This window comes from Gigantopelta aegis, chromosome 6, assembly GCF_016097555.1.
Source record: "Gigantopelta aegis isolate Gae_Host chromosome 6, Gae_host_genome, whole genome shotgun sequence".
Lineage (NCBI taxonomy): Eukaryota > Metazoa > Mollusca > Gastropoda > Neomphalida > Peltospiridae > Gigantopelta > Gigantopelta aegis.
In genome coordinates, this window is record NC_054704.1 from 14,078,091 (window position 1) to 14,090,843 (window position 12,753).

At 35.2% G+C, this 12,753-nt stretch overlaps 1 protein-coding gene across 3 annotated transcripts in view; it reads left to right on the forward strand.

The window, feature by feature from the left end:
• The window catches only part of LOC121374097 (laminin subunit alpha-2-like), a 163,110-nt gene extending 151,479 nt beyond the window's left edge, over positions 1–11,631 (forward strand). For all 3 annotated transcript variants that reach the window (XM_041501019.1, XM_041501020.1, XM_041501022.1), the window contains 5 exons: positions 247–436; positions 1,206–1,352; positions 2,105–2,258; positions 5,136–5,498; positions 6,543–11,631. In XM_041501019.1, coding sequence (XP_041356953.1) covers positions 247–436; positions 1,206–1,352; positions 2,105–2,258; positions 5,136–5,498; positions 6,543–6,688 — 1,000 coding nt within the window. In that variant the 3' untranslated portion in view covers positions 6,689–11,631. The remainder of the gene's footprint in view (positions 1–246; positions 437–1,205; positions 1,353–2,104; positions 2,259–5,135; positions 5,499–6,542) is intronic.
• Positions 11,632–12,753: the final 1,122 nt, after the last annotated feature.

The window sequence follows — 12,753 nt, forward strand, 5'->3', positions numbered from 1 at the left end:
AGTCATCTCTATCTTTAATATCTAATATTTGTTCCTATCACCTCACTACTGTGAAAGTTCAAGTAATTGAATATTGTTTATATAATATAAAGTTGTAAATGGTAAAAATGTCATTTGTTTGCAAGTATTTGTGTTAACAAGATTTTCAAGTTTTTCATTTATTAATCATGTTACTGATCTACAAATCTAACAGAATCAATAGCCAACAGTTAATCCTTACATATTCTTTCTGCTGCTTTTTTCCAGCTTCAGCATCACCTTTCAGTTCCGAACATTCTACCCAAATGGAATGTTTTTCTTGTTGACTAATTATGAGCAATCGGATTTCTTCGCTGCACAGTTGAAAAATGGAAATGTTGAGGTTACATTTGACAATCAAGGATTTCAACAGACCATTGTCTCCAGTGGTAACTATGCTGATGGATTGTGGCACTCGGTATGTGTTAGACACACTCTATAATAAGATATATCATAAAACATATAATAAGATATATAATAAAACATTGTGACATGTAACTACATGTACTTATATTATTTGTAAAATATTTCACAAACTTTGAAGTAAATTGTATTTACATACTAAAGATTTTAAAATTATATTTTGTAATTGGGAACTATGTATATTGCTAACAAAGTAGTTGATTGTTATAAAATACAGACATTTTTTATTAGTCCTGAGGGGACTATAGGTTTTGTCTGTCTGTCTGTCCATCCGTCTGTCCCACATATATTTTTCTTGAGTTTTTTTGGCTATGCCACAAGATATTGAGCTGAAATTTTGTGTTTAGCTTTACAATCCAACTTGACTCAATTTCATAACAAATTCGTTCTGCAAGTTTGATTTGTGTGAAATGACCATAGACTTGACTCTGTGAGATATGTCACATGTTGATTGAATATATTATTATTTGACAGAAAACATAAATGTCCTTTGGTTATTAATACAAGCTTCACACATGTTGTTTTCGCTTCCTGTTTATTGCACATATCACTCAACAGCTTTTCTTTGCAGTCACTCTTTCTTATTAGTGTTGGAGTGATCCCATCAGTATATAATTGCATGGTCAACTCTTGCATGAATATGGTGAATAAAAGAACACTTTCAATAAACAAATTGACTTAAAATAAAACATATGTTATGCTTGAAATTGAACTGTTGTAATACTGTGTTCTATTTAAAGCTGTGAACCGTTTTTATTTGCCAGGTGAGTGTGAACAAAGGAAGTAAGAATATCCACCTATCTGTGGAAAACCAGAAACGTCTCCGTGCCAAAATCAAGAGACGGCTTAATGTAGCAACACCCATGTACGTTGGTGGAGTGCCTGACCCAGAGACTCTGAAAGCAGACCTGGTGAGTCATTGATTGGAATAAAGATCTTTACATTACTGAAAGTCATCAAGTGGCCTTGGGGGGGATTTAGCTCAGTCAGTTGATTGCTAGCCTGAACTGATAGCATCGCAGGATCGAATCCCCTCAGTGTATCCATTCAGCTGATTTGGTTTTTCTCTCATTCCAACCAGTGCACCATAACTGGTGAAAGGCCAAGGTATACATGTGCTTTCCTGTCTGTGGGAAAGTGCATATAAAAGATCCCTTGCTGCTAATGGAAAAATGTAGCGGATTTCGTCTCCAAGACTATATGTCAGAATTACCAAATGTTTGACATCCATTATCCAATGATTAATTAATCAATTTGCTCTAGTGGTGTTGTTAAACAAAACAAACTTTTTAACTTTCATTTAACATCGAGTGTAAAAACAAGTTCAGTGAACATTTCATTTCCCCTTATTTTTGTGCTTACCTATGGATGACTTGTTGAATGTCATCAACAGACTGGGAGTGGGAGGGGGAGGGGAGGGAGAGGAAGAGGGAGACAGAGAGAGACAGAGACAGAGACAGAGACACAGAGAGAGAGCCTACCCACAGTGTCATTAAAACTCGTTCTAGGTGGGAGCCGGTACCAGGCTGTGAACCCAGTACCTACCAGCTTTGAGTCCAATGGCTTAACCACGACACCACTGAGGCCAGTGAACATTTTGCTGTGTGAAGATGCTACTGGACTGATACTGTGAATAACATTTGCTTTTCATCCATTATTTCAGGTTACTCATAGTGTTCGGGGATGCATTCGGAACTTCTTCATCAACAAGGAGTACATAGATTTTGCTGACATTAGGACTGTCCGGGGCGTGTTTCTCTGCAGCAAGGACGTAGAACCAGGAGCAGGTTTTGCAGGAATCTCATGGGGAATATTTGGTTTGTTTGAGTTAATTCATTTATAGCCATCAGTGGTGGATGTAAGTGGGGTCCGGGCCCACCCTAAATTTGGCTACATTTATATTTATACCAAAAAAATATTCTAATTTATATTGGAGAATCCGAGGAATCCATTTGGGAATGTTTGTGGCCTTCGGCCACATGTCACTGGAGCCCCCCCCATAATTGATTTCCTGGATCCGCCACTGGCCATAACAATTTTCAGGAGTTGTTTGAATAGCTTCTTTCTTATTTTATTGCATGGCCCAAAATATGTTAGCCATTTGGTTACAACATTTTTAACCAAATTTAAGTTTAATTAGGCAGACAGTCACAATAATGGGGACATTTACAAAGGGCATATGATTTCAAGTGAGCTCTTTGGGGAATTAATAATGAAATATATTCGCAAAATTAAACTTTAATTCGCATTTGGCAATTTTGGCAAACATCTGCTCATTTGTAGCACTTGCCTTAGATGTGATTCTTGACCTTTTGGGTTATTTCCCAGTCCCAATCAGTATATCAAAGGCCATGTTATGTGCTGTCCTGTCTGTGAAAAGGGGCATATAGAAGATCACTGGATGCTATGTGAAGGTCATAGGGCTTTACATGCACATTCAGAGCAAGCTGTTGTAGCGCACATCTATGTGAGTGCAGGTCAGGTCATAGGGCTTTACATGCACATTCAGAGCAAGCTGTTGTAGCGCACATCTATGTGAGTGCAGGTCAGGTCATAGGGCTTTACATGCACATTCAAAGCAAGCTGTTGTAGCGCACGTCTATGTGAGTGCAGGTCAGGTCATAGGGCTTTACATGCACATTCAGAGCAAGCTGTTGTAGCGCACGTCTATGTGAGTGCAACAGGTTTCGTCTCTTATACTCTTGAGCAAGGATTGAAATAACCTTGTGAGACACCAGAGTTGAAGATGGGCTGAGGTGTTATCAGTGATCATATTTGGCTTTTGAATTGTGAGCTTTTTTCTCTTTTTTTTAAAAACTGGATTTGACAAAATATTGTAGGGCCATGAATCAGCTGAAACGTCCTGTCAGCTTCAACAGCTGTCTGTGTTTTAGTGTGTGGTCTGTCTGGATGTCCAGTTATACAAATGCTAGGGTATCAATATCCCAGTTTTTTAATGTGTATAATATACTGACACACAATGAAAACGCAAAAACAACTTTTCATTGCAAATAACGACAAACTATTAATGAATTGATGTAATATGACATTAATGACTGGTATTCATGAGATACATTCACATGGAAACATGGCCAGTTATCATCAGTAATCGAGTGGCATTCGTAATCGAAAACTTCAACCTCCCCCCTCCCATATCAAGATCAGTATCTGGTGTGTCCACCATTGGCCCGTGAGCATGAGTGAAGACGACGGGGAAAGGATTGGCACAAACATCTCAAATAAGCCACAGGAATGTTCTTCCACTCCTCCTGCAACACCTGTGCAAGCTCAGCGACGTTACGCGGTGGTGGCTGGCGGTGATGTACACGACGTCCTAACTCATCCCACATGTGTTCAAATCTGGTGAAACGGCGGGCCAGTTCATAATGGTGATACTGGCTTGTTGCAGGAATGCCTGGGTAATTCTTGCAGTATGTGGATGGGCATTGTCTTGTTGAAACAGAATGGGACCTCCTGGTCTTGGGTGACGGCGCAAAAGTGGCTGGAGAACTGGTCTTAGAATGATGTCAACATAACGCTGGGCTGTAAGAGCATCGTGGACAATGATGAGATCACTCCTGAAATCACAGTTGATTGCCCCCCATACCATCAGACAACCGCCGCCAAACCGATCACGTTCCCTCACACATCTGTCAGCGTACCGTTCATGGAGTTTCCTGTACACACGTGCTCTTCCATTGGCAAAGGAGACAGAGAAACGGGATTCATCTGAGAAAACAATGCTCCGGTAAAAGGCTGGTGGATGATTACCATTCTGGAGAGCAAACTGTAGTCTCGCAGCATGATGTCGTGGTGTCATGATGTTACTGTTGTACGGGCGTCTGCATCTGAGTCCAGCCGTTCTGAGTCGATGGATGACCGTCATCGGATGGATTGGACTTCCATGATGTCCTATCGTGTTGCTTGCTGTCATCGTTGCAGTTCTGAACCAGTCACAGAGGTGGTGTCATCGAATCTGCCAATCTTGGCATGGAGTCGTAACGGGATGTTGACACGGTCGAGGTCGATCACGGACACTCTCGGTCTGTTGATGATGTTCAACAAGTTGTCCAATAGTTGATGGATGGACTCTAAAGGTCCTAGCAACTTGGCTTTGCAAAGTCCCCTCCCCTCTTGAACCATGCCCAACGCTTGTTCCCTTTGTTCTTCTCCGAGTTGTGGCATTCTTAATGTGACGAGGAATATGACACCGTTACGTGACTTTTATGTGTCCACATACTGGCATTTTATGTGCATTGCATGCAGCATGATTGAGCATGTAGTGAATGCATTTCACACCATTTTGTGTGTTTCTGCTATTGTATGTGTAACGAGAACAAAACCAGGATTAAAACCCAGACAAAAGTACCAATCAATGGCTTCCTCTCATAAATTGTTATTTTAAGTCCAGTAAATATATTTTTCATTAATCACAACAAAATATTGAAAAATATCTGTTTTGCGTTTTTATTGTGTGTCAGTTTATAAAGCTAGACAACTTTGATTGACTGACTTGTTGGTTGGTTGGTTGGTAGGTACTGATTGATTGGTTGGTTGGTTGGATGGTTGGATGGTAGAGATTGATTGATTCATTGGATGGTTTGTTTGTTGGTAGCCATTGATTGACTGGTTGGTTGGGTAGTTGATTGATTGGATTTTCTAAATTCTAAAGATTTATAAAATTTTATTTGCAGCTCATCAGTTTGAGGTTGGAGAAAATCTAAAGGTTAGCCTTGAGTTCCGTACATCGAAACAAAATGGTATTATACTAACAGTCAGCAGTGACGGAGGCCAAGTGGGCATGACGTTAGAACTGTACAACGGACGGGTTCAGTTTAGTCTTAAAAACGAGGAAGGGGTGCAGCCGTTTACAGCTCGTTCTTCCAACCAGAACTTATATGTAGCATGTGATAAGACGTGGCATACGGTTAAAGCCCAGGTGTTGCGGAACGTTATTAGTGTACAGCTAGACAACATGTCGGAGGTGTTTGTACCGAGTCCCGGCAACGTACGCAAGACCAAAACCAACAGTCCACTCTTTATAGGAGGCTACCCATGTAAGTTATTTTTATTTGTATTTAAATATTTATTATTATAGGCAACCCTGTCTATATAGACAACACAAGATGGCCTTTATATATAAGGCACTGATTACCAAATGTTTGATATCCAATATCGTTAAAACAAACTTTATATATCTATATAGTCAACTCTTGTTCTAAAGGTATTTATTACATTCGGGTACCAGCACACTTTACTACTGTGAACCAACGTGTCTGAGTTTTAAAGTGATCATTATAATAGAATATTCGATTATGATTAAAACTGATGATGTGGAAGAGTATCAGAACAATAATAATAAATAGAGATTATTATCTCAGCTTGTGAGTCGTACTGATTTACGAATTGAGGATTCTTGTATTGCCCGAGCGAGGGCAAGATATGAATCATGGTACAAATTATGTAAAATCAGTATGATTCACACGTGACTCTAATAATTTCTTTATTATCCATATTATCCATAATAGATTTTTTTTATGAATAACAAGCTAGGATGATGTTAAAACATCTCAAACATAAATATAATGAGACAATGAAACGACATCATTTTTCTAAATTACGTCATTTTGGTAAATGATTACACAGAGCTAAGACTGGGGAAGCCGCATTGTTAGATGATGCTTCCCCAAATTACATCATTCATTCTGCATGTAAAATCAGTATGACACACGTGTGTGATACTGATTATAGAGGTGGGACGTAGCCCAGTGTTAAAGTGCTCACTGGGATCGAGCCCCGTCAATGGGCCCATTGGGCTATTTTCTCATTCCAATCAGTGCACCATAACTCGTATGTCAAAGGCCGTGGTATGTGCTATCCTGTCTGTGGGATGGTGTATATAAAAGATCCCTTGCTACTAATAGAAAATTGTAGCAGGTTTCCACTCCAAGACTATATGTCAAAATTCCTATCTAAGACTATATGTCAAAATTACCAAATGTTTGATATCCAATATCGTTAAAACAAACTTTGACTGGTTATATTTCCCTGTATATGTTGAACTATGTGGATAATAATAGTAATTCTGTTTTATTTTACAGCCAGCTTTGCTCCTCAGGGTGCCGCTTCCTCCAATGTAGGGTTCGAGGGATGTATGCGCAATCTCAGCATCAATGGAACAGTGGTGGACTGGTACCAGCTGGTGGATATCAGTGCAATCCAGAGAACTGCGTGTCCTTCTTTCTAACGTGTGTGCACAAAACCTCAATAATTTACAATGTAGACTCTTACTGATAGTTAATTCAAATATATCACTGGTTAGTCATGAGTAACTATGCCAAATCAAATATCTGTAAATTCAAATATATCACTGATGTGACTATGCAAAATCAAATATCAGTGGTTAATCATGAGTAACTATGCAAAACCTGATTGGTTTATCATACAAACCATCATTAATTAGCCATTCAAACCTCATTGGTTAATCATCTCTGTATACTCTTGCTCATTGGCTAGCTATCTTCAGCTATCTTCATTACAGAGATACAAGTTTTGATTGGCCAACTGGAATTTTGTGATATGCAAATGAAACACAACTACATCAAGCTGTTTGCAATCATGACTATTGTTAACACTGTTTTGCAACTTGATATTTGATGGTATCTTTTTCTTCATTAATCAATCTGTATGTGAATATACTAGTATCTATTTATTCTTATCCTACATAAACTGAATTAATGTGATGGCTGAATTTTAACTTGCAGAACTTATAAGTGAAAGCCATTGTGAAAGTTGTGTATTTTGTAGTTATTCAAGAATTGTATATATTATATATTCATGGCTCTTCCTGTGCTGTTACATGATGGTATATACATGTAACTATTTAATAACTGTTGTCTGTTTCATTTAATCATTTGTAATATATTTAGGTCTTTTTGTATTTATTAAAACATTTCGTCTACATCAGTTTATCACAACAATCACTGTACAATGTGAAAGAGAGAAAGATTTTCATGGTAGAAATTCACTCTACAATTTTCACCCTTGTCATTTTGCCATAAGAGGGTTTGTTTTTACAGTTCTGAAAATGTTCTCAAGTGTATATAATGGAGAATGTACTCATGAAAAATAATTCACAATCCCTGTATGGGCGAGTTGATTTTTTTTTTTAATCTACACTTCCAAGTGCATCTCCAACTTAATCCATTATTCATTAAAACAAATTACGTGACTGCTAAATAAACTACTATTTTATCTTTTTAAATCAAAATATTGGTTAAAATAGCAAAGAATATTTACAGAACTAACAACCCAAAACCATAGGATCCTTTCGGACGTAACCTGATCTATTCGATCACAAAAACATCAGCAGTGCATAGTTGGCATTGAGTGTGATGCACATGCTAAACATGTAACCTCCGATTTCCAATTTCGATTCCAACAATCTTCGCTGTGTTCCACCAGAATACCTTACTATCACTAGTATCAGGTTTAGGAGGCTTATTTACATGTTTATTTGATGATATAGATGTTTGGCCTCGTGGGCTAAAACGTTGTACTTGTTTACAATGAATAAGTTCTGTTAGTAGTGGGTTCGAATCGCTGATCTGAATGTATAAAAAGTTCAAATTGCACTGTTTCGCACCTGTTGATTCTTGAAAAATAATCTACACCTAGAACAATGGTGTGACATCACAGGTATGGATTAACAAAGAATATTACTTTTTTCATAGCTTCTCATCTCCTAAAAGTGTGCATCAAAAATATTGATTTTTACAGACTATTATTTTCGTTTTAAAAGCATAAGCTGTCATTAAGCTCCTCCAAGCTTATGGCTTGTGACCTTGTGAAAATGTTGTTGACTGTAAATGCCCCACTATTTGTGACTATTAAATAGGAACACTTTTGTGAAGTACTGTTTAACAATAATTAAATAATTTTGGGCTGCAATCCCAGGTTTTCAAACTTACTGGTTAGTAATATTTTTCTTCAGTTTCTAAGGTTTTTCCTATTAGAAAATTGCACTAAGTAAATCTTTGAAATTTCTGTTTTTTTGTATATATTGCATAAATGAAAAAAGGCTGTAGATAGTACAGATAATTGTATATAGTGTACAATCATTTCATAGACATTGAAACATCGAAGTGCAAATATTTTATTACCAGTTGTTATTACGTTCTTTATGTTGTGGTTATTTACTCAGTTCATGTTGATCTGCTTAATAACATGGGAGATAACTTTATATCTCCTGCCCAGGTTCGCACAGCAATGTGACCATTGGCTTTTTTTATGGTTGACACATGGACAATGTTATTTGTTCTTTTGTAATCTCATTGGTGCAAGCATAAATAAGGTTTTAAAAAATGATTAAAAATTCTTTTTTAATGTTATAAATATTATTGTTGGAATAAAAATATATTCTTTTAGAGTATTATACAAACAGAAGGTATCAAAACAGTTGCAAATATTTGGATTTTAAAACATGTACTAGTTCTTAATTTTCTGTATTTACTGTACAATATTATATTATACTGCTGAATAAGAAACTGTTTCAAGGTTACACTTTTGAATATGCATAACATGAAACAATTAAAACCCATGTGTTTTCACTATTTTATATTTTAATATTAAAATAATAATAATAATTAAAATGTCACGTGGCTCGCATATCAGATGCATTTTTAAATTCTTGGTTTATTAAATTTTAGACATATATTTCCATAAGGGTGTATTCCTGATAGTTTCATTTTAACCCAGTATAGATTTTTTTAATGTGAATACAAATTGCAGCCAACACATTTTGTGTATATTCAGAAATATGTTACTTTTGTGCATAATATCATTACTGTTGTCATATTTAATTACTATATTTATTTTACTGACATTGTATTAATCATATTGTGTTCCTAATTTTTGCAGTGATTGACTTTTAATAATACCAGTTGATTATTATAAAACTGACACTTTAAACCTTTACTCATTATTATATGACTTAAAGAATGAATCGTTTTAGTAAGTTTGATGATTTTACTAGTTCAAGCAATTTTATTTCTTTTTCATATCGAATCTCAGCTATATCGTATTATCAATGTGATTTCTCTTTTGACACCCTATCAGGTTTTTTGTTTAAGTTATTTTACACCATTTAATGTAAATCATGACATCTTCTGAAACTTTAAATCATTATTACAGTTGTCAAAGTTTGATTCTCCATATATATATATATATATATAAAATTTTGTGTTAAAAAAGGATGTAAACTGTGGAAACTAAGCAGTAACATCTAAACATAAACCAACTTAGTGTTACTGTTTAAACTTTTGTTTTACTGGAAGCTGATCAAATGTTCTGAATAACTTAAATATTGATCACTATTCAATCAAAAAGAGTTCAATTTGAAAACTCAGATGAAAACATTGATTTATTATTAATTTATGTCAAATAACTTAACAGAAGTAATTTTATAACCAACATAAAAATCACAGCATTCATTTTATAAACGTTACAACATGAAAATCATAATATCAGCAGTACTATAAAAGTTGAGCATATCCATTCAAAAGTCAAAATTAAAATTAGTTTTTGTTAAATTGTTTTGGTTGAGTTTAGTTTTTCTAATTTAAATATTAAAATGATTTTTTTTCCAAAATGTTTAGGTGTATTAGCTAATACAAATGACAAAAATACCCACACATTTATCAGATGTGTAGTACCAGTATGTAATATGCTTCATAAATTAAAAAAAACAATTGATGTTAACATTCTTTATTGGATGAAATTCAGGTTAGTTGTATGAGGACATAAAAACAATGTCATATCTTTTCTAATTGATCATGTGCCATGGTGTAATTTTATTATCGAATCAAGTGCTTCTTGTTATATGTTGTCTGTAAATGTACTTTTGTTTCTCATTTACTACTGCAAGCACTTATGCTGAAATAAATTTGATCTGTTTTGTGTTTATTTTATGATTATTTTACTGTATTTATAGCATGGCATTGCCAGCAACTCAAAAGACATCTTAAGAGTCATAGTGAAGGTTATATTTATTTATTATCTTCTCATCTAGTACCTATATTTAAAATTCTGACCCTAATGATACTCAATGATTCTTATATATTTTAAACCAAGATTACTTTTCGACCATTTACTGAATTATGGAGTTGAAAATGAAGGTTACTTTTCACAACTAAAACCTTTAATATTAAATGCACATATTATTGTTTCCAATGTTTTCAATGCTAGGTACTACTTAAACATTGGAGTTTGATCTTGTGGCTGTACAATAGGGCTCAAAATCATGAATACACCTGAATGTCGTGGTTCATGTACTGTGAAAATACACTGCAGGGTTATTCAACATCAGCTGCATATGATTTGTGTTCATAACAAATACTGAACTTTGACCTCAGAGGCTCCATTTTGAACCATGGCCATTTGATGTGTATTTGAAGGGTGGGGAGGATTACACTGAAATTGCTGTGTACTATAAACAAAACTTTTTCTCAAAATAGACTACCGTATTTCCTCTAAAATTATGACACCTCCAAAATTTAGACCGTTATTTTTCAATGCCAAACTATTTATAAAATGTCCTTGGTGATTCTTGCAACAGGAGTCTAAAACCACATTCTGGGGATCGTGACATGGTCATTTTCAAACATTCTTTGTCCATTGCATGACATTATGGAACTTGATGTAGAATGTCTTTGAATGGTGCTTGCTGGTCAGGTTTCAGATACATTTACATTTTGTTTATTGGTTATTTATCTGATGTTCATTTTAACAGTAAGTTATTGTGCCCCTGTCTTGTCATTGATGCTATCATTATGTTAGCTATCAGTCATGCCATTTTATTAGTATTTTTAATTTCTACAAATGTTTATAAATTACCTGTAATTCAAAAGTAGGTACATTTTATTATGTTGCCTACTTTTTATTTACTTATTACATGTTAGTGAGAACTGGAATAGTAGCTGCCTGCAAGCATAATAAAGATATACTTTCGCTTTCTGTTGTATGTTTACCTGTAGTTTACATCATGTACAGCATATTACTACTTGTAGCTTTATTTTTAACAAGATATACTTTATTCCCATTCATTGATGTGTTCATCATTTTATTCACTGTTAGTGAATGTTGTATTCAATGTTTATAAAAATGTTAATTAAATTGTATAAACTTGAAAAAGTGTTTTTCATTTGTAATACCTTTTTATCTAGGCCTACTGATTGTGGTATGAAATAGCAAATTTCCCTATTAGCTCACTTGGTAGATTGTTGGACCTTGAGATAAGAGTTTTGGTTTAAACTCCTTCAAGGGATACCTGTATTTAAACATATTACCACCCTTCTCCTTTCAGGCATAGGATGAAATTATCTATAGTTCTAAAGCTGGATTATGTGTTTCAGAGTAGAATAAGATATGTTTTGTGGACAATCTCCTCAAATAAACCCTTGCAGTGGAGGTGACACACTAGAAAGAGGAATTAAAAATTATTCTGACTCGTTAATTGATTGAAACATATTTTATTGTTTCTTGAAAAAGGCCCAAATGAATTAGGCACAATTAAGTTATACAACTTAATAGGTCTTCTCCATAAACCCTTAACCATAATGTTGTTGCACTAAGTAAAAAAACTAAAACAATCACTAACTTAATGTACTGATGCAAGTTGGGGATAAAAAATAATAATTTGTATGTCTTAAAAACATTTTTTTAACTAACTATATACATAGCCGATTCAATATATGTAAATTATCTTGAAACATAATTATGATATATTTGTGTTTCAAATTAAAATAATAAATATTTGGGAACCCAAAACTTTAAAAGCTCCTTCAAAAGCAGCAAAAAATTGCCTATGCACCACCCACTCCGACAAACCTGTGGTCACCTTGTCATAACAGCATCTACTATATATACTGATAGCCATAGAATATGCAGCACCAACTCAAGTGTCATTAAATCAGTGAAAGTAGAAAGCAAATTCTATCCAGGCGCTGTATTACGAAAAAGACACTATTCTGCAAAGAGATGACAAAGTCCAAGAGGTTGGTAACATCCTTTAATTTCATTAACCAGCACTTATTGTGCATGGGGTACCAAACAGAATTTCTGGTAATGTTGTTCAAAATGTCGTTATCGGGTGTGGCCACCATGGGCATCCTATATGGCAGCACAGCAATGTCTCATGGAGCAGATGACCCTCCTGGTGAAGGCCTGGAGGATCTGATGCCACACGCAAACCAAATTTGCCTCCAATTGCTGAAGAAGGGGCTTGCAGCCGGAGTAATCATCCCATTGCATCCC